Below are 23,091 nucleotides of genomic sequence, written 5' to 3' on the forward strand. Positions count from 1 at the left end.
CAGATCCTTAAAAATATGTAGCCTTCCTTTGACTTTGTTATCCCCACCAGCTCCAGGCAGATGGGGCCCCTCTGCCTCTGCACACCTGCTCACACCCCACCCCACCCAGAAGGCACACCTCTGCTCTGGGTCTCAAGCAGGTGCGGTGGCAGAAACCATTGGAGTCACGCGGGTGGGGAATGCCAGAGAATAGTCAGCTCTTTGGTCTTTTTATGAATCTGCCAATGTGATCCTTCCCACTAACCATACCCCCTCTCTCAAACACTATCCTACACAGAGACCAGATCTCACCCTAAGGGGGCCTTGCCTGTGGAGCAGCCATTCCCCATTTAACCCTCAAAGCATCCCTAAAAGGGGGCCTGGCGGCTGGGGAGTGACGTATGCACATCCGGCCACTCAAAAGGGTCAGATCTAGGAGTGGAGCTGGCTTCACGGGTCGGTGTCCCGTGCGGTCACACCAGTCTGTGCTCAAGGGCCTCGTGCAGGGCTTCCTGCTGTTCTGTCTTAGAATCCCTCATTTTTGAACAAGGAGCTCTGCATCTTCATTTTGCAATGGGCCCAGCAAATCACGTACGCTACCTGGGGAGAGGCGGCCCTCTGAGCAGCTCCGGCCATCTTCCCCACAGCCTTGTTCCTAAGTCAAGTGAAAGCCAAGCAAACCTTAGGCCATACTCTTCCGCACACATGATCTTTCTTCCTGGCAAGCTGCCAGCAAGAAGGACCCACACACGAAGCTTCTCACAGGCTCTGTCCTTGGACCTCCAACAGCCACCTCCTGCAAAGGGTTAGGTGGGAGGTGGGCACAGTATGATGTGGTGGCAACCCAGGCCGCCACAGTCCAGCCACACCGATGCTCCAGGGAGTGTGGTGAGGGCCCGGCAGGCACCGGCCACAGGGCCTGCGTGCCTTTATAACCAACCACAGATACTGAACAGCATCCATTTTACTAATAAAAAATAACCTGTAGCATCTCTTCTGCTGAGAACCCTCTGGAGTGCAGGAGTGCATTCCGATGGCATCTGAAGTACAAGAGCGACCACGACCGGCACATGCAGCGCTGACTGGACTAGTAATCTGTGACTCCTCTCTAAAATGGGCAGAGCGCATGCTTGGCAGCACTGGGGGACACTGTCTGATGCACAGGGCTGCCAGGAATGGCATTCAGCGCTGGGTAACAGCCTTCAGATACACCCAAGCAAGACAGAGAAAAGAGGGGGCAGACACTCAGCAGTCATGTAGCATTATGCAAAATAACGCACACTTATGGCACAGGAATGACCCTGCATTATTTCATGAACTGTAGCATTCCATAGGAGCTTAAAATTTTTACTTTTTTGACAGACTTTCAGAGGCACAGGAAAGTTTTGACCCAGTTCACAAAATTTGGATTCACATACATGTGGACCTGAAAGGCATTATGAATTCTAAATAAGAGCAATAATAAACATTATGGTCTTCTAGACGTGGCAAGCACCTGTGGACACCAGCCTTCCCCATCTTTAGTCACTACTCAAACCAGCAGAGCCTCCCACACTGCAGAGTTTTAGAAGGTCTAATTGATTTTCTTTATGCCAGAACCTGTCCAAACTAAACCAGGTTTTCCAGTGTGTAACAAAAGAGTTCCAAGTGCAATTTCCTGCCCCGCATAGTGCTGTACTTGGAACAGCAAGAGAGGCGTCCGAGTCCATGCCCGGCGGGTAAGAGCCGAGGGCAGGCCTTGTGCTCCTGACTGGCAGGAGCGGAGCAGGCACCACGCTATCCTAGGCCAGTGGTTCTGGGTTATGGTCAGGTGGGGGCCCAGGTGCCTCTGGTGTCCCCTCAGGGTCCATGAGGCCCATTTTCCCTTTTCCAGCCACAGGTCTCTGCAAAGTCAGCTTTCTCTTGGTGTAATTCATATAACCACAACACACTGAATGAGCAAATGATAATCCAGCTGATTCTACTAGCTCATTCAAAAAGAGATTTTTTTAAAAAAAATTGTAAAAATGTCAGTCTTATCTTTTTAAAAAGACTAAGCCATTTTTCAGAATGTTTATACATAAGTCTACTATAGTTTTTATTTATTTATTGGTACTGGGTATTGAACCCAGGGACATTCTACTTTCAAGATATACCTTAGCCCTTTTTTATTTTGAAACAGGGCCTCGCTAAAGATGCTAAGGCTAGCCTTGAACCTGTGATCCTCCTGTCTCATCCTCCCAAGTACTGGATTACAGGTGTGCACCACCCTGCTTAGCTTATTAGTTATTTTTAAATAAATACACAAGTATTCTTTTTTATTTAACAGTACTAGGGATTGATCCCAGGGATCATCCTATCTCCAAGCTACATTCCCAGTCTATTTTCATCCCTCCCTCCCTCCCTCTGTACTAGGGATGGAACCCTGGGGCATTCTACTTCTGAGCTACACCCCTAGCCCTATTTTTTGTTCTTTATTTTTAAAACAGGGTCTCACTGAGTTGCAGAGGGCCTCACTAAGTAGCTGAGGCTGTCCACGAACCACGATCCTCCCAAATGCTGGGATTACAAGTGTGTACCACAACACCCAGCTTTTTTTTTTTTTATCATTATTTTTAAGCAGAGTCTCACGAAGTTGCAGAGGGCCAAAGTAGCTGAGGCTGGCCACAACAAAATGAAAATGCGACTATTCAGCGGGGACTGTCAAGCATGCGCACGGAACACACCAGGTGCTCGGGAAATATCTGTGGATTCATCAGGAGTGGAACGGCTGGCAGGCTGAGCAGGGAGCGCTCCTCTGTGAGCAGACGACTTCTGGGAAACGGCCGACCAAGTGCAGGGACCGCAGAATTGCTCCTAGGGGCTCTGTGCACATCTCTGCCCAGCTCGCGTCCCTCACTTCAAGTTGGCAGCTTCAAAGGGGCTACAGTGGGAGCCAGAACACCATGGGAATCTGCAAACACTAGCCATTGCAGCGTCTTCTGAGGGCCTGGAAGGAGCGGGTTGTTTAACACACGCAGCACACCACCGACTGCCGACTGACTCAGGCGAGCAGGAAGATTCCAGGCCCCGATGACAGGAAACGAAAGCACCCCACTGTCCTCTTTCCTTTTACCCCCACACTTAGTGATGCCACTCTGAGTTTTCAGAGCCCGTTTAGAATGACCAGATGTGATTTCATGAAGTGATCTGGTAATATCAGAAACAAGGCACACCCTCTGGAACGGTACCTGTAGCCGGGTGTGTGTGTGTGTGTGTGTGTGTGTGTGTGTGTGACAATTTATGACCCTGGAACCGTGTTTGTTCAGCCAATCTACAGGGAGCGGAGGCCCAGACTGGACAGACAGGTTAGTGCCTGAGAAGCTGCTGCCTGACGAATTCTGGGCATGTTCCTGTCTGTGACCATAGAGGCTTTTAGTTTCTCACACCAGACTTCAATCCGAAGGTGAAAGAGAAAGCAGTGCTAGCACCCGTTAGCAATGAACAGTCCGCCTCCTACGCAGGGGATGCCACGCAGCTCTGTACTCCCGAGGCCCGAGGAGCTGCTCACCAGCCCCGAGAGGGCAGCACGCGGCGGGCGCCCACTCAGCCGCTGCCCTCGTTTCTGAGGTGCTTACAGCGATAGAGTGGAGGCCCAAGTCACAACAGCCAAGTCAGGCCGAGCCAAGGAGGCCATCGGGAGATGAATGGATCACAAAACCGTGGTCTATACACGATGCAATTTTACTCAGCCATAAAGAACAAAACTATATCATTTGCTAATCCCTGCGCTTGGGAGGGGGAGACAGGAAGAAAAGAAAAATCATATCATTTGCAGGAACATGGGTGGAATCTGAGCATATATGCTAAGTGCGATTAGTCAGTATCCAAAAATGAATAGCTATACATTTCTCTAATACACGGAACCTTGACAGAAATTGGGAAGCAAGGGTAACTCCAGAAAAAAAGCAGAGACTGCAATAGAGTGAAGGAGGGGCTCAGGGAAGGGAAGGGACAGAGATGTAAAGAATGTAACAGTTGAATAATGCTACAAACAGAGAAAATTACCAATTCCAATCTCAAAGATAAGGATGGGGTGCAGGGGTGGGCCTGGAGGGAAGCGCTCCAAGGGTTGTGTGCAGTACGTTCCTACCACTGTACCTTAGTAAGATGTATAATTATAATGCACCAAATAAAAAATACATAAAAAGTAACAAGAAAAGTCTTCTGAATGCTTAGATTACAGTTTCTTTTCTTCCAGACACCAGGCAGGCTTTAGACTTTGGTTAAAATACATCATGTCAGCGCTGGGTTTGTGACCAGTGTGTCCTTTAGCGTCCACTTTGCCCTTGTGCAGACCCAGCTGCGTCTCCCAGATGCAGCACATCCAGGAGCCCATCAAAGCACCAGTTCTGGGCACTGAGATTCCTCAGACCCCTGCGGGGGCCACACACGGTGCCATCACTTTACTGACCTCTAACACACACACACACCAGTGGTGCTGAGAGTAACTGATGTGGATGATGAGGGCAGCTCCACGCCTGCGCTCTCAATCAGTGGGGCTCCTGTCTCCCATGTTCTTTCAGAGAAATCCTCCATCACAGGAGAGGCTGCAGAGTCCCTGACTGCACACGGCTTCCTGCGGGAGGCGTTCCAGGCATGGTGTGGACAGAGCCCGAAGCGGGCCCCACACGCCTGGTGTCACAGCAGCCTCAGCATGGAGGATGACAGTGGTGCCCCGGCCGGCAGGCAGAATGCTTGGAGCTTCACGTTGCCCACGCAAGACGGAGAGGCAGGGACTAGAGAGAAGGTCACAGTCCTCGGGCTGCTGGACAAATGGACGCTGCTGGAGCCAGGTGTGAAGAGTGGCGCAGGTCCTGGATGACTTGCGAGAGTCACCTGCTAGGCCACGACAGCCACTGTTTCTTCCTGGCCAGCGTGGTTCCACCAAACTGGAGGGAGAGGTGGTATAAGGATGGAGCGGGCAGGTCCACAAAAGACAAAAGCAACAGGGCGTATCCTGCAAGGTGCAGATGTGAAGACCAGGGTTCTAGACCCTGTCTGGCACCGAGTCGCCTGCAGCTTGGGCGAAGCACTCAACCCCCAAGGCCTCGATCTTGGCCTCAGAGCGGAGCTAACAAAACGCCCAGCTCCATGCAGGGCTGTGTCAAGACGCACTGTGACCGAGTGTGAGAAAATACAAACACTACCTGACTACAGAGCTGTTGTTCTCACTCTTTGGAGGAACATTTGCAAAATGCTGTTTAGACTAAAAGCCAATTTGAGAAAGTGAAGCAAAAGACAGGAAGACAAAACCCCACAAAGAGCCAAAAAACATCCAACCAACCAGCACCCTGTCCTGGTCAGCACAGGGATGGCACATTATTAGGATAAATGGAAGGACCAGCTTGCCTTCACTCTCTACGATGCTCCATTATGGCCTTGAGTCGGCCATAGTGTGGACAAAATACCAGTGAGGCAAACATCGGCCCTAGAGAGAGGCGAGGGGCTCTCCGCTGGGTCTGGGCCGGCACCAGGATTCCCAGGTCCAGTGGAGGAAGAGCTGACCCTAGGAGAGTCCCTTGACAGCCCGGCAGAAACTCATGGAGTGACTTGGAAACGTATCATTGCAAACAGAGGTCCTTTCAGGCCCTGGAGAGGGTATCTGGAGGGCATCCAAAGCGGAGGCCAGGTCAGGATTGGGCAAGAGGTAGGAGGGGTCGGCACCACTGGTGGGCGCGAGGGGGCTGCAGCTGGCCGCCTGGTACAGAAGAGAGAGGGAGGGTGGGACAGGCAGGGGCAGAGAGGACGTGAGTAAGGCCTGGCCCTGCGGGGAATCGGGGGCCTGCTGACTGGGGAAAAGGTCACATCAGCTTTGGCAACAGAGGCCGCCTGTGGGGCCCAAACAAACAAGCTCCCAGGAGAGGATGGCAGGCTTTGCCCTCTGCGGAAAAGTGATCACCTCCCTGCAACGCGAGGCAGGGCAGGAGGAGTGCTGCAGGGACCTGGATCATGGAGGGAGGTTGTGCCCGCTCCCCTCCTCCCTTCCTGCAAGGAACAGGCTGAGGGGTCCAGGAGGACCGCCCACACGTATTCACTCTCCGCCTCCCTTCCGGAATCTATTTTCCACTCCATCTCACAAGAGAGGAACATGATGTCATTTTTCTGGTACTCATCACATTAGCAACATGTCTACTGCGAATTTACAAACCTGCTGACCTCAGGGTCAGTGGACCAAAGGGGCTCCAGCCCCACCGAGGCCTGCCACAGCCTCTCAGTACCATGCTGTACCTGGCCAGACCTGCAGCCGCATCCTGTGGGCTCCCAGCTCCTTGGGGAGGGCCGGCCTTACTTAGTCCCTGGCACCTGTGCTCAGATGACCCTGTAACTGTGGTCCACATCTGACCTCCCCATGCCTCAGTCTCCTCATTTCCTAGAAAGGATTCAGGGCCTGCATCCCAAGCGTGTTGTGAGAGGCACATGAGATTCTGGCGCTGGCTCAGGGCCTCACAGTCAACATCCCCAAGGATTTCCTGAGCACCCGCTGTGTGACTGCAGAGGCCTGGGAGTGGGGGCGTGTGGGGACACGGGGGCAGCCTGGCTGACGACGCCACCTGCTCAGCAGCAAACTGCACGCGTCATTTTGAGCAAGTTACTTAACTTCTCTGTGTCTTAATGTCCTCAACAAAATCTTTGTGATAATGCTGTGAAGATAACAAAGTAGATTAACTTTAAGCAACATTTAGCCCAAGGTAAAGTGTTAGCTTTAAATAATAACAACAGCAATACTAATAAACTGGTGAGCATCATGGGGAAAGAGCTCGGAGCGTGGGAGGCCGGGGCTGGGCACCCCATCTAGTCTTGAGGCAGGGTTTGGCAGAGCAGCCAAGGATGGTTTCTCAACCATGACTTTTTATTTTTTTATTTTTTGTGGTACTGGGGGTGGAACCCAGAGGCTTTCTACCTCCAGGCTATACTCCCAGCCCTATTTTATATTTCTTTATTTGAATACAGGGTCTCACTAAGTTGCTGAGAGCCTCATTAAGTAGCTGAGGCTGGCCAGGACTTGCAATCCTCCTGTCTCAGTCTTCCAAATACTGGGATTATAAGCATGTGCCACTACGCCCAGCTCATCAGCACTATTTTTAATTTTTTTTTTTGGTGGTACTGGAGGTGGAACCCAGAGGCTTTCTACCTCCAGGCTATACTCCCAGACCCATTTTATATTTTATTTGGAAACAGGGTCTCACTAAGTTGCTGAGAGCCTCATTAAGTAGCTGAGGCTGGCTTTGAACCTGCGCGATCCTCCTGTCTCAGCCTCCCAAGCGGGGAGATGACAAGCGTGCGCCACCACGCCCGGCTCAACCATGACATTTAAGCATAGACTTAAGGAGTAACCTTGAGAGTTAAGGAGCCAAAGGTAACTTTGTGGCTTGAGACAAAGTCTTGCTACTATGGGGTGCAGTGCACCCCCCTTCTCCATCATCGCTGCAGAAGCCCTGGGAGGCAGGCTCCAGCAGAGCCAGCACATCTATGGATCGGGCCAGGGAGGGGGAAGTGGCAACCTTAGCAGGGATTCTGAAGCAGAGCCACAGGCCAGCTGCCGCCCTGGAGCTGGCTCACTCGTGAAGCCAGGGCCCTAGTGAGGGGCAGCAGCAGAACAGGGGCCCCCGGGACCCTACCAGCCCGCTGACAGTCAGAGCATCTGAGGTGAGTCACAACTATGTCCTAATTCATCAAGGTCTTTACCATGGCAACTGCATCCAATAAACTGCTTCCATCTTTGTGTTTTTAGAACTGTTCAAGAGACAAGGCATTGTCCTGTCTCCAAAATCAAATCACCTCGGGTGTGTACACGCACAGGCTTGGCTATCTGCCATTTTTCTGATGAATTCTGAGCAGTAAAAGTGAGAGAGTGGCTCCTGTAATTAAGCCAAGCCTATATAGTTCCCAGGATGTTCCTTCAGCTGACCATAAAAACGTCCTATCAACACCTGAATTACCGATGGCAGCGCAGTCATGACCTAATGAAGGCCTTAATGAGAAACCCCGAGCAGAGGGAACCAGCCGCCCCGTGAACACACAGGTTTTATACACTTGAGGGGACATTTGTGATGACTCTAGGGCTTTTTAAATTAAAAGTCTCAGTAGTAAATTTTGATTGCTAAACATGAAGGCAGATCGCTAAATAACCCGGACAGTCTCCTCAGCCCTTGGGGTGAGGGGCGGTCGGTCTACCCCTCCAGTGGACGGCTCAGACTCACCGAGGTCGATGAGGATCGCGTGCTGCTGGGAGGTGAGCTGCTTCAACAGTTCTTTGTATGGCGCGTCCTTCGGCTGCTGTTTGCTGGGAAACGGGTGCTTAAGGTGGAACTGCTCGGCTAGAAACTTCCAGATCTCCCCCCGGTGGTGACGTGGCACACCTTTAAAGGCAGGGGGTGGGGAAGTAAGAATGAGGACTCCATGCACAGAATTAAACTTAATAAAACGAGCTGTGTTTCATTCCATGGTTCCAGATTCTCATTCTATTTTAAAATGAACAGGAATGGATGAAAACCTCAAATTTGCTCCCTGCCTTCCTTCTTTCCGACCCCTGACTCTCCCCTCGCTTCCCCCGGCCTTGACCCTAGTTCCTTTCAAAGACAGATCATGCTGAGTTAGACTCTGCAAGGATAAGCTGATGACTGTGCCTGGTGCCAATTAATAACGTTCTAGGGAAATGCTGCCAGCATGACAAACGCCAGAGCAACCTGAGAGCTCACGGAAGGGAGCGAATCAAAGTGAGGTGGGGGCTCGTCACCCCAGGTTTGACAGGAGCCCTCCTTTAGGCCTTAGGGAGGGAGGCAGAGTAGGAAAACAGGAGAGAGCAGACCCCTGGGCTGCAGGGTGCCTTTACGCGCCTGTTAGAAATACTTCAGGTGCATCGATTACTTTTCTTTTTCTCTTACATGTATCAACTATTTAAAAAAAGAAAGAAAATAAAAAAGTTGCAATGGGTACTGTTATAGTTAGACAGGAGCAAGAAGTTCTAGTGTGCTTTTGCATAATAGAGTGATTTTATTTTATTTTTAATTTTTTGTGTGTCGATGGAACCCAGGGGCGTTTGACCTCTGAGCTACACTCCCAGCCCTATTTTTTTTTGGGGGGTGGGGGTGGGGATGGAACCCAGGGGCATTCGACCCCCGAGCTACACCCGCTGCCCTATTTTTTATTCTTTATTTTTTGAAACCAGGTCTCACTGAGTTGCAGAGGCCTCACTAAGTAGCTGACGCTGTCCGCAAACCGTGATCCTCTGGTCTCGGCCTCCCAAATGCTGGGATTACAAGTGTGTGCCACCACGCCCGGCTTCCCAGCCCTATTTTTTATTCTTTATTTTGAAACAGGGTCTCACTGAGTTGCAGAGGGCCTCACTAAGTAGCTGAGGCTGTCCGCGAACCGCGATCCTCCAGTCTCAGCCTCCCAAATGCTGGGATTACAAGTATGCACCACCATGCCTGCCTCAATAGAGTGATTTCAAATAATAATGTATTGTATTTCAAAAAGGAAAAGGAAAAGATTGAGTATAACTTTGAGTCTGATTTTCAGCATAAAGAAATGGTGTTTGAGGAGACAGATATGTATCCTGATGTAAACACTGTGAAATGGAAACACTGAAACATCACATGGCACTCCATAAATATTTAAAACTTTATGTATCATTTAAAAATAAATTTAAATAAAAAGAAAAAAAGTTGGTTTGCGGGAAAGACAGAGTTCCCAATTATCTGCTGCAGGTTGCTCCTTCTCTAAACGTTTACCCCAGCATCATTAATCTGACAATCCTGTGCAGAGAGCAGAACAGGACACCCCCCCTGCCCACAACAGGTCCAGTTCCTAATCCCTGGAGCTTATGAATGTTACCTTATTTGGGGGAAAAAAGGTCATTGCAGAAATAAGTAAGACGCCTACATCCTGGACTGTCCAGTATGCTCTATATTCAGTGACACACAGAGGAGACTGGCAGATCACCGTGCCTGCGGAGGCTGAGGGGGAGGGAGGCGGCCTCAGTCCCAGAATGTCGAGATGCAGCAGAGCGGGAAAAGGCCCGTGGTGTTGCTCCTCCAGAACTGCGAGGGAAGGAGCAGGAACCCCCGGCCCCTGAAGCTTTTTATATTACCCCACTTCTTTCTTCCTTCCCTACCCACTGAGAGAGATAACCTGAGTATAATACTCACACACACACACTCACTCACTCATTCACACACACACTCTCTCTCTCTCTCCCCTAATACTTTAAACCCAGACTGGAAGCAAATGTGAACTGGAAAAAGAGCTGGCATAAATGATTTATAGGGCTTTTTTTAAACATAATATTGTTTGGCAAACTGGAAAATATTTTCTGGCAAAATGCAAACTATCACAAGTTATGAGATTCCCAATTTCCTCATATTACTAAATCATTCCAATTATCTTATCAGACCTTTATTTTACTGGGAGAAAAGAATGCTGGCTGTGCCAATGAGGGCCAGATATTCTGGAATTAAAAAGCAAGTTGATTCCTGTGATTTTTTTTTTTTTTTTTTTTTGTACTGGGGATGGAACCCAGGGGCTTTCTACCTCTGAGCTACACTCCCAGACCTATTTTATACTTTATTTGGAAACAGGGTCTCACTAAGTTGCTGAGAGCCTCACTAAGTAGCTGAGGCTGGCTTTGAACCTGTGCGATCCTCCTGTCTCGGCCTCCCAAGCAGGGAGATGACAAGCGTGCGCCACCACGCCCAGCGATTCCTGTGATTTAAAAGTAAAGGGCCGGGCAAACTGGACTGAGTGTCTTTGCTAACAGTGGCTGGGAGCTCCTTTTCATGCTTAGTTTTGCTTTTCTCTGCACTCAACAGAGACCTGGCAGTGGCGCCACTGGAGCAGGGGCCATTCCTTTTCTCTCTGTGTAAATGATTTGACTTTTACTGACTTGAAAAGTAGTTATATGCACACTGTTTAAATGAAAGGAAAAGCCGGGCGTGGTGGCGCAGGCTTGTAATCCCCGCGCTTGGGAGGCTGAGACGAGAGGATCGCACAGGTTCAAAGCCAGCCTCGGCTACTTCGTGAGGCTCTCAGCAACGTAGTCAGACCCTGTTTCCAAATAAAGTGTAAAACAGGTCTGGGAGTGTAGACCGCAGGTAGAAAAGCCCCTGGGTTCCACCCCCAGTACTACAAAAAATAAAAAATAAAAAAATAAATGAACGAAAAAAAGAGAACACCTCTGAAATACAGAAGGTATAAAGATGAAAGTGAAAAACTACCTGTAACCAGAGTGAACATCTGAGCTACCATCACAAACAGGAAGGCTTGGGAAGGGAAGAGGAGGAGGGCTGCCGGTTGTTTTACCGGGACTAGAGCTGAAAGCCAGGGCCACACCAGGTGAACCAGGGTGGCCATCTGTCCATATTCTGGGTATCTTTGAACACACGGTGGCTGTTTCTCTACACTGAATGCTAGAGAAACATCAACCTTACTTGAGAAGAGTCTGCGCGGTTCTCACTGACGAACAGCGTGACACCGTTTACAGCAGTGAGCAGACGCCTACTGAGCGTTTTCAGGACGTGGGGCTCATGAGGGCTTGTGCTATTTGGCTTGGCTATTAAACAGTGCCACCCAGCACGCGTTCTTCTCACTGCCGTATAGCTCTGGCTGGTCACTTTCTAGAACATGTTTCTCTAAGTGGCATTGCTGGGTTAAAGGTCAGCAGTCTGCATCCGGCCCACGCTTCTAATTGCTCAGGTAACCGCTCCACAGTTCCATTCCTAGAAAAATACGTTCCAGCTCCGGGGGGCCAATATTAGGGTATATTTAGAGGAATTAGTATGATGCAAACAAAACTTTGAATTGCCTAAAATTCTACATAATTACCCTTCTTTCTCTCTAATTGGTTCCTTAACCCTGACAATCCTATCTAATTTCAACTTCAAAGTTTTATAAAGCCCTTTATTTCTGTCACTTGGGGAGATACAGACTGTTATAGGAAAGGCCTCACTTGCCCACCCAGCACTGCCTTCTCTTGCAAGGTCTCTGAGGTGACTAGGACCTGCGTGGAGGTCAAAGGTACAGTTCTGATTTAGTCTCTATTAAATTCTGAGCCACAGATGGATAGTGGTCATGTGGAACTGTCTGTCTTAACGTGCTGAAGCTGACTGACTGCTGAAGCCTCCCTACACACATATTTTTTTTGTAGTGGGGATTAAACCCAGGGGTATTCTGCCTCTGAGCTACACCCAGCCCGTTTTGTTTTGAAACAGGGTCTTGCTAAGTTGCTGAGGCTGTGATAATGGAGAACCTTTAGCTGTGTGAGAGACAGCTCCTGCAGCAAAACGATGTGCCGGGTCAGGATTGGGGAGGAACTGCAGGCAGCCTCCGCTCACCCCGCACAGACTGTCCAGCTGTCCCTGCCCATTCGCCACAGGAGCCGAGGCCTGGAGTAATTATGCAGCCTCCCCCTAGAGTGCACAACGAGAAACAAATGAACACCCAGGGGCCGGGCCTCTGGGATGCTCCAACATGTAGAGCGGCTGCCACAGAACATGCAAGGAGCAAAACCACCCAAGACCACCACATCACCAAGAACGCACACATTCTCTCCTCTTTCCCTTTTCAAAACAGCCATCTGGGGCCACGGTGTAACGGTAAACCTCCAACCACCATGCCAGGCGAGTACAAAGAATGTTAGACAGCCCGAGACCTCTGCTTGGTCCAAGCCTCTCACGCCACCAGCGAGGGGACAGGAGCCCAGAGAGGTGAAGATACTTCCTTAAGGTCACAAGAAGCTCTGCCAACTTGGAGCCTCCACCTTCGCCTCTGCACACCTTTACAGCTTCTAAGAATAACACCGCCAAGGCACGTTCGACTGCACGAGTGCAGTGTGGTGAGTGGATCCCTGTGCTAAGCCCACAGTCCTTATCCATGAAGGGGAGTCATAGGTACGGCAAACTACCCGTTATCACCAAACTGATGCTGTTGAAACTCAGTAAAACGTTTTTAAATGCCTAGATTAAGGCAGAAAGACTGCTTGGCTCCATGAACTCTCTGAGAGGAGAATAACACATACGTAATGTTCTTCCTCTGCACAGCTGATGGAGTGGTGTGGAGGGGAGCAGAGAGAGGGGGAGGGACAGAAAGAGGAGGGCGTGGTGGCGCACGCTTGTAATCCCAGCATTTGGAAGGCTGAGACAACAGGATCGCGGTTTGAAGACAGCCTCCGCTACTTAATGAGCCCCTTTGCAACTCAGTGAGACCCTGTTTCAAAACAAAGAATAAGCTGGGCGTAGTGGTGCACGCTTGTAATCCCCGGCACTTGGAGGCTGAGACAGGAGAATCACACAGGTTCGAAGCCAGCCTCAGCTACTTAGTGAGGCTCTCAGCAACTTAGTGAGACCCTGTTTCCAAATAAATATAAAATAGGTCTGGGAGTATAGCCCGGAAGTACAAAGCCTCTGGGTTCCACCCCAGTACCACCAAAAAAAGAAAAAAGAAAGAATAAAAATATAGGGCCGTGGGTACAGCTCAGAGGTAGAATGCCCCTGGGTTCCATCCCCAGTTCCGTTAAAAAAAAGAAAGAAAGAGGAGATAGAGGGAATGAAATTATGTTATATGCATGTATGAATATATCACAGTGAACCATTATAATTAAAATGCATCAATTAAAACATTTAGCAAATAAACAACTAAAATGTTACTTCTCAAACTACTGTAAAGGATTGGTCTTTCTTTCTTTCTTTCTCTCTTTCTTTCTTTCTTTCTTTCTTTCTTTCGTGTGTGGTACTGAGGATTGAATTCAAGGGAGTTCCACCTCCAAGCTACACCCCCAGCCCAATTTTATTTTTTATTCTGAAACAGACTCTCGCTAAATTGCTGAGGCTGGTCTTGAGCCTGTGACTCTCCTGTCTCAGCCTCCCAGGTACTGAAATTACAGGCCTGCCATGCCCTCATTTCTTATGAGGGTCCAAACTGCTAAGAGATCTCGAAATGCTTGGTCTTGAGTTCTGTGCATACTTCTTGGACCAGCAACAATTCAGACTGGCAGAGGATACTAAGAAACTGGCCAGCGCTGCTGGCTCTCCCGGGCCTCACCAGGCAGCAGGCCCTTGCTGTGCAATCCGGGTTCTCAGCTCACATCCCACACAAGGGGGAACAGAGCTCAGCGCAGGCGAGGCGAGGCGAGGCGAGGGGTGGCAGGGCTGGGATCGAAGCCCAGAAGCCCTTGTCTGTGCTCGATACGCTGTGTCTCAACCCTGATGCTCAGGACAAGGCCACACGCGGCAATTTTAGTTTACTGTCTACCTCACAGTGTATACCACACCACTGTCCAACTTGTAGGCAACTAAGCTCTTGGGTTTTCCTGTCATCTTTATGTTTTCTGGGCATTTTCATTAATGAAAACCATAAAAGGTAATAAAAATCACCTATATAGCTAAGATATATGGACATAGAGTGGTAAAGGTGTGATGGAAAGGAGAGATGGTCACTGCAATCAGGCTGGACAGTGTCATCCCCGTCGCCAGGGAGGGAAGGCAAGGTGGCTGCACGGGTCCTGAGAAGCTTACCTTGCCCGACAGCTGCGTGCATTTTCTCCATATCGAACTTAATTTTCGATCTCCCTGGAGAGCTAAGCATCTTCTCCCACACGGTTGTCACCTCTTTCAGACAAGGAGTGATTTCTTCATAGTCGAGTTTCAGCCGCTTGTTCAGCAAATCATTCTCAGAGGCTGGAAGAGACCGAGTAAGGTCGCGTTAGTAGGTGCCAGGCCACGGGTCCTGGTCCAGCACGGCAGCTGCTCACGGCTGCTGGGCGGGGAGAAGGCAAGGCCAGCTGAGCAGTCAAGGAAAGTCTCCTATTTTCCTTGGGATTCTAAAACCCAGGAAGGAGCCTTGATTTCCTCACCCCTCCGCACCGGGTATCCTCTGGCCATGCTGCTACTTTTCATTCTGTCCACTTCACTCATTCTCACAGCTACCCTAGCAAACCACAGATGTCTCCGAGGCAGGCGCTGGCTGCTCTGACTCCAGGGTGTGGTCAGAGAGCAAGCGTTTTTCGCCTAAACTAGGAGAAGCACTCTAAGGGAAGCTCATTTTTATTTAGAGCCAAACCTCCTTCAGGGAGTGTCTACCATTGGTCCTGTTTCTGCTTCCTCGAGCTACTTAGCACAAATCTACCCCTTTTGTGCATTTCCATATATATACATGTATGTATGTATGTATGTATGTATGTATGTATATATATGTGTGTGTATGCATGCATGCATGAAGTCAGCTATGTGTTCCAAACTTACTTAACCTGAGCTGTTTTAGGAAGAATTAAGACTTAAACTGCTAAACTGGAGGCAAAGTCAATAAAGGAAAACCTTAAATTGATTCTCTAATCCACCCTCTCATTTCAGGGACAGCAAACTGACGTTCAGAGAGACTGAAGCGAGCTGCGCAGGGCTAGTTACTGAGCAGCGGGGGTCTCAGCCAGGGCTGCCCTCCTCTGGGCGCCAGCAGCTCTTCATCTACCATCTTCTCTCTTTTCCCTGTTACTTTTTTTTTTTTTTTTTTTTTTTTGTGGGTCTAGGGATGGGGCCCAGAGGCATTTGGCCTCTGAGCTATACCCCCTGCCCTATTTTTTATGCTTTATTTTGAAACTGGGTCTCACTGAGTTGTGGAGGGCCTAAGTAGCTGAGGCTGTCTGCGAACCGCGATCCTCTGGTCTCAGCCTCCCTAATGCTGGGATTACAAGCATGCGCCACCACGCCCGGCTCTTTTCCCTCTTACTTTTGAAGAATCTTTTTTCTAGGTCCAGTTAAACAATTTCTACCTCTCTGGAATTCATGCTTTTAAAAAAGATGTTACTGGGCATGGTAGTGCACGCTTGTAATCCCCGCGCTTGGTAGGCTGAGACAGGAGAATCACACAGGTTTGAAGCCAGCCTCAGCTACTTAGTGAGGCTCTCAGCAACTTAGTGAGCCCTGTTTCCAAATAAAACATAAAATAGATCTGGGATATAGCCTGGAGGTAGAAAGCCCCCGAGTTCCACCCCAGTACCACCAAAAAAAGTCACCCTTAGATGTTTTTCTTGGTATGAGACAATATATGTCACTGAAGCTGTGCTAACCCTTGCGGCAAATGGGTTCAGGACTCACTGTGCTGAACTGGAACCTGCACCGGAGTCCCAGCACCAGCCTAACCTTTCTGGAAGTAAACTGTGTCAGGGGCATCTGCCACCCCAACACTGCCCAGCACACAACAGGAGGAATTCAGGCTGACATCTGCGGAACTCTGTGCTGCCAGAGTGTTGGTCAGAAGACTCAGCTTACCATTCTACTTCAGAATCTTGACCACACAGCTGACTAAAATCAGTGGCCTCTGAAAGGCCTTATCAGGCAGAGCAGATGGTGCTAACCTGCAACCAACAGCGGCCGTCCAGGCCCCAGCAGCCCAGGACACTGAGCAAGAGCCCGCGCACCCAGACAGGCCTAGGGGAGAGCAAACGCAACTCCTCAAGAGTCGTCTAAAGACTTACACATGAGACATGGATGCCTGAGCCAACACGAGCGTGGTGTGTAATGGTCAAGTCCGATGAATACCCGCTGTGCAGGGCAGACTGTTTCTCTGTCCAATCCTGCTTTGTTAACAGCTGCTTCCACAGATAAAACTCTCCTGCCGACTGCCGCTCTTGAAAGCTTAGAAACTCAGTAATTAAATGACCCCACTCTGGGGATGGAACCCAGGGGCATTCGACCTCTGAGCTATAGCCCCTGCCCTGTTTTTTATTCTTTATTTTGAAACTGGGTCTCACTATGTTGCAAAGGGCCTCGCTAAGTAGCTGGGGCTGTCTGCGAACCACGATCCTCCGGTCTCAGCCTCCCAAATGCTGGGATTACAAGCATGCGCCGCCACGCCCAAATGCTGGAATTACAAGCATGAGCCACCATGCTCGGCTTAACAAATATATATTATTTAACTAGGAGAAAAGCTTTCACAAATCAAAATATCTTCCACTGCAAATCAAAATATAGTATTACTATATTATTATAAAGACATAATATTTGTAACATTGTCATCTTAGTTAAGCATAAAATACTGAGCTGAATTATTCTGATAAGCAATAACATGTTAGCTTCCAACCACGGCTGCGGCTGCGTGGAATCACACCCGGCTGCCCTGTTAGGCTCCACCACGGCTGCGTGGAATCACACCCCGCTGCCCTGTGTTAGGCTGCTCACATCTTTATTTTAAAAAGGGGTGTGGGTGCCAGGCACAGTGGTGCAGACCTGTAATCCCAGCTATTCAGGAGACTGAGGCAGAAGGATCATAAATTTGAGGCCAGCCTCAGCAATTTGGTGAGACCCTAGCTCAAAATAAAATAAAAAGGGCTGGGGATGTAGCTCAGCAGTACATCGCTACACAGCAGGTACAAAACCCTAGGTTCAATACCTAGCACTACAAAAAAAAAAAAACGAAAGAGGAAAGAAGGGAGGGAGGGGTGAAAGGAAGGAAGAGGAAGGGTTGGGAGATGACGACTTTGCAGACAGGTCCAGCAGAGAACTCTGTTTTGGAAGAAGAGGTAATATTTTTTAGTCCCAACACCACTGCAAATCAGCTGTGTAACTTTAGGGAAAACACAACGTAAGCTGCAAGGTGTCTGCAATGGATTTAAATGACAAGGTTTGTTTTTCCCAGGGAGTAATGCCTACTGGAGAGTAATAAATATTTGGTATGTATATTTGAAAGTTAGGAAGTAGGCTTAGCCAGAGGAAGAATCTTTTGGCGCTTACTCCGCTAACTTCTTTCTCAAAGAGCTCGAACCCTTGATCAACTTCAAGAACTATTCCCAGCTGCAATCTAGCCTTCCTTTTAAGAAGCCAATAAGAAAATAAAAATAACATTATCATAGAATGACTGTCTCTCCAGTACACAGTGCATTCTCTGACTGGTTTTACCCCACCGCCAACCCACCCCGTACAAAACCTACTCACTATCTTTAAGCAATCAGCTAATTGTTGTTGTTATTTTTTATATTATATTTAGCAGGTCGACGATGCTTTGAGTGCAAAGAGGAATACATGTCAGACATTATAGCGATAAGAAGAGAAATGAATTCAAACAATAAGACTAAGAGGTCACAAGAACTGAACAATGCCCGTAACTGATGCAACAAGGAAGGCTGGGGAGACGCCGGCGAGGCCGGAGACCGGGTGCAACGCCTGGCGAGGCTTCCAGGCGCTCTCCCCAGCCTGTCGAGTCACCACTGGCACAGCAGCAAGCCCTGCGCTTCTGTGGCACACTGAGCTCACCCACCAAACGCAGCCATATTTCTCCCAACATTCCCAAGAAGCGGCTGGCCTTCTTCCCCTCTGTACTCACGCCCTGACTTGACATGGCTGTCATCTGCAAGAAGATGTTAAGTGGCATGACCCACATGATAAGAGCAGCCTTTTTGCTCATCAACAAAAAATCCCGATATACACGTGGCCATAAATGCTGTGCACCAAAGCTTTCGCTTAGCTGATGACACACTTAATGATGCTACAATTAGCACACGTTTCTTAGGCACCTGCTTTTAGAATGATCTTCAAAAATACACAAAAAAGTGGTAGAAGCCGGGCGTGGTGGCGCACGCTTGTAATCCCAGCATTCAGGAGGCTGCGACAGGAGGATCGCGGTTCGTGGACAGCCTCAGCTACTTAGTGAGGCCCTTTGCAACTCCGTGAGACCCTGTTTCAAAACAAAGAATAAAAAGATGGGCAGGGGGTAGCTCGGAGGTCAAATGCCTCTGGGTTCCATCCCCAGACCCGCCAAAAAGAAAAAAAAGTGATAGAAAAATAAACTTGGAGAAAACTTAGCACTCATCTACTCTGTCCTCCTTCTCCCCCGCCACAGCCTTCCATGGCACGCTGACAGGATGAGCCATCTCCCTCAGCTGCCACACTGCACTGGACAGCTGGCCGCATCTGTAAGCAGCTATTCCAACTCTTGGACTACTTCTGTGGCAGAGGTCTTATTATCTTAGATTTCACAGCTCCTCCTCCTCCTCCTCCCCCTTCCCCCCTCCTCCTCCTCATCCTTTTTTTTATGGTACTGGAATGGAACCCAGAGGCTTTCTACCTCCGGGCTATACTCCCAGACCTATTTTTTATATTTTATTTGGAAACAGGGTTTCACTAAGTTGCTGAGAGCCTCACTAAGTAGCTGAGGCTGGCTTCAAACCTGCGCGATCCTCCTGTCTCAGCCTCCCAAGTAATGGGATTACAAGCGTGCGCCACCACGCCCGGCTTCACTGCTTCTTTCTCACCAAAAATGATTTTACCATCTTGATTCCATCTCTTTGCAACTTCTAAATCTGGACCTTTCTCAACCACAGAAACTGTTGCAGGAATCTGATGTTGACAAAAGTCACAGATGCCTTTCGGACATATGCAGAGAAGCTCCACTCTCGCCCTGTGCACCGTGAGGCTAGCAGAGGGTCCTGGTCCACTGGACCTCACAGGATGCAATGCATTCTCAGGAGCTTCTTCACCAGATTTGCTGCCATATGATTTTTAACTCTACACAAACACCGAGGTCATGATTAAAAGATGAAACGTTTCAGCCCATGATAATGCTCAATGTATATATTCTAACTTCAAGACTGCTTTGGGCGCTGGCAATGACTGAGCCCCCATGACAGCTCCCCCATCAGACTTTCCACTGGATACCTTCATTAACTGACACCCAGGCAGCTCTCTGCACCCAAGACCCCATGCTCTTTTCTCTGGACACATGCATTCAGCTCCTGAAGCTGCTCTGAAACTTACTAAGAAAGGCCTAGACTGAGGTTATGGATTTAAGGTCTTCTGTAGGATCAATTCAAACTTAACACCCAGCAAAGACTGGGGCTGAGCATAAAGAAGGAAGAAAGAGAAAACAAAACCAAAACCAAAACAAAACCAAAATCACTCTCCAGAGTCAGAGCTAACACTGCAGCTTGTACACCATTATTCTAGATCCTGTGCCAATAATGACCACAGAGCAGCAGCCGATAGAGTTGGTGAGACCATCTTTAAATCCCCAGAAGGTAAAGAGCGTGGACATTACGTTGAAAATGTAAACAGAGATGACTGACAGATAGGTATGTCAGACCATCTTTTTTGGTTTTACTGTATTGTTTTATGTTATTTCTTAATTTTTTGTACTGTGAATTGAACCCAGGGGCATTCTACCTCTGAGCTGTACCCTCAGCCCCTTTTGTCTTTTTTATTTTTGAAACAGGGTCTCGTTAAGTTGCTGAGGCTGACCTCAAACTTGCAATCCTCCTGTCTCGGTCTCCCAAGTACTGGGATTACAGGCATGAGCCACCACGCCCAGCTTTAAAACAGCATGCATACGTCTGATGTGATTTACTCCCAAGCAGAGATAAGATCAACAGGCCTGGTCAATTTCAGAATGGCAAACCAACCCTGTAGCTTCTGGTTTTCCTTCTCCATCCTGAGGAGCAGTATCTGTTGTAGAATAGCCTTTTTCCATAGCTCGCGAAGCTCCCGAGATGTCCTTCTCTTTTCCTCTGGTAAGGGGCCAAAAGGTCCATCTTCACACACTGGTTCCAAAGGAGATCTCGGGGGAAGCTCTCCCAGCTCTGAGTAATCTGGAGAGGGAAAGGATGTTCCCAAATGGTTACTTTTCAACAACAATAAAAACAAAATTATATATATACATATATATTCATAGTACCAAATCAACAAATTCTTCTCCTTTTGGATAAAATATAATGACATCCTCAAACTTAAAACTCCTGTTTTATTTATTTTTAATATACTTTTATTGGCGCATTATAGTCTCAGATCATAATGTAAATCATGTTGACAGTGACATACACAGCACTTGGTGCCCTCCCAGATCTCTGCCCCCCCCCCCCGCACATACTGAGATTGACAGCGATTGACATTTCTACATATATACACAAATTGCTTCACTGATCCTCACTCTTTCCCCTCGACCACCTCCTTGGCTTCACTGACAGACTCATTTAATCCTGATGGCAACTCCACAAGACAGATATGAACCCAACGAGGCAACTAAGGCTCATAGAGGCCAAGAAACTTACCCAAGGTCACACAATGAATGAAATAGGTACACTGCAATCTGAGCCTGTATTTGCCTGACTCAGAGCCCACCTGCTTCTCACCAGGCACCACTCCAATGCAAATGCTTCCTGCGCCATCAGTATTTGTGCTTCTGTGTGTTGGCTTAATCTTATGCTGTACAGACCTGTACTTTCTCACCTTACAGACATGTGCAGAGAATGCCCCTTCCTGTCACTGTGACCCCAGCTATCAAGAGCAGCGGGGTCCCTGTCCAACTGGACTTTGCAGGGCAAAATGCCTCCTGTGTAAATAAATCCACTGTCTTAACACATGCCGTGAAAAGTCTTCACAGACGACTTGAGCCTCACGACCACCCAAAACACAGGTCCAACATGGTTCCACACTGCAATGATTTCTAGAACAGTCAACAGCATTGACTGCTTACTATTGTTATCTAAACTGGATGTGTTTTCCTGATATGAAATCTATGAGATTAAACATTTTATTAGGGTAACTTACCCATCTTAACTCCTCTCAATATTACTAAATTTAAGAAACTATAAGCATGAAGAATTATCTATTGTTCTATTATCTATCTATCTATCTATCTATCTATCGTGTGGTACTGGAGATTGAACCCAGGGCATTCTACCACTCAACTACCCCCAGTCGTTTTTCAGAAACAAGGTCTTGCTGAGTTACCATGCACTGACCTTGAACCTGCAATCCTCTCACCTTAGCTTCCCAAGTACTGAGGTTACAAGTGTGTGTCATCCTTCTCAGCTAGTAAGAATGCTTTATAATCTCTATAAATATTTATTTATTTATTTATTTATTTATTTATTTACAGGTCTGGGGATGGAACCCAGGGGCATTTGACCTCTGAGCTACACCCCCTGCCCAATTTTTTATTCTTTATTTTGAAACCGGGTCTCACTGAGTTGCAGAGGGCCTCGCTAAGTAGCTGAGGCTGTCCGCGAACCGCGATCCTCCTGTCTCAACCTCCCGAATGCTGGGATTACAAGTGTGCGCCACCACGCCCGGCTATCCCTCAACGTTTCAACCTGTCAAGTGGGAATGACAGTGGTATTTAAGAGACAAAGTTAATACTTAAGATATAAAACACCTAGAATACGGTCCAGTTGACAGGAAGAATGGAATAAATATTGGCTCCTACTACTAAATATCCATTAAGGGCACAGAAAAAGTATTGGGAAGCACTGCATCCAGGTCTTGCCGCTCCCCCATGAGCTCTAGGACCCAGGAAGGGAGCGCCTCCTGCCTTGCTCCCCACGGCCACAGCTCTTGGTCTCCACAGGCGCCTGGCAACAGCTCAATAGAAGAGCAAACAGGTACTGTTATTCACTTATTTCCTGCATTTTCTAAACTTGTAGTTATCAATAAACACTTTTATACTTAAAATTAAAAAGTGCATCCATCCTTCCTGCTCTCCACGGCCTTTCTCCTCCGGTGTGTCTTAGTTGCCACCGCAGTACTTTCCTGAATCAAGAGGAGCAGAGCGGTCTAACTCTGACATGGAAGGCGGAAGGCGGACCATCCGCAGTGGCTTAGGCGGGTGGGTCCCACCTCTCTGCCAACAGGGGTGCTGAGAAGGGCCACAGTCTCCAGTTGCTGACGGAGAGCCAGCTTTCACGTTGGTACTCACAGATGTGAGATGCAAGGATGCCAGCGCCACAGCTGCGAGGCCTGGGGCCCAAACTGCCTTCCTAGGGTTCTCTGCTTTGCCTTTTTTTTTCTGGTTGTCAATCATTAGCTAAGGTCTGTTGAGAGGAGTCCTTGACGCAGATAAGCTTGTCCGATCTTCTTAAGAACCTCTTTAAAAAGGTGCTATTATTACCCCAAATTTTGTAGTCCAAATAACTAAGGTGCAGCGAGGTTTTGAACGAGGCAAGGTCACCCGGCCAGTAAGAGTCAGAGCCATGCTTTGAAGCAAAGTGTATTTTCCTCCAAAGTAAAAAAAAAAAAATACTCTTGCTTCGCTACCCTCAGCACGCAAAGCATCGCGTGTGGCTCCTGCTAAAATGCGGATTTCAGTTCTGTGCATCTGTGGGGAGCCTGGGAGTCT

At 48.5% G+C, this 23,091-nt stretch overlaps 1 protein-coding gene across 1 annotated transcript in view; it reads right to left on the reverse strand.

The window, feature by feature from the left end:
• The window catches only part of TBC1D1 (TBC1 domain family member 1), a gene marked incomplete at both ends in the record, with an annotated part of 235,246 nt that overhangs the window by 24,394 nt on the left and 187,761 nt on the right, over positions 1 to 23,091 (reverse strand). The window contains 3 exons of the mRNA XM_080697261.1: positions 8,202 to 8,360; positions 14,511 to 14,672; positions 20,381 to 20,566. Of these exons, the coding sequence (XP_080553387.1) occupies positions 8,202 to 8,360; positions 14,511 to 14,672; positions 20,381 to 20,566 (507 nt within the window). The remainder of the gene's footprint in view (positions 1 to 8,201; positions 8,361 to 14,510; positions 14,673 to 20,380; positions 20,567 to 23,091) is intronic.

This window comes from Muscardinus avellanarius (genome assembly GCF_963383645.1).
Source record: "Muscardinus avellanarius genome assembly, chromosome: 6".
NCBI lineage: Eukaryota > Metazoa > Chordata > Mammalia > Rodentia > Gliridae > Muscardinus > Muscardinus avellanarius.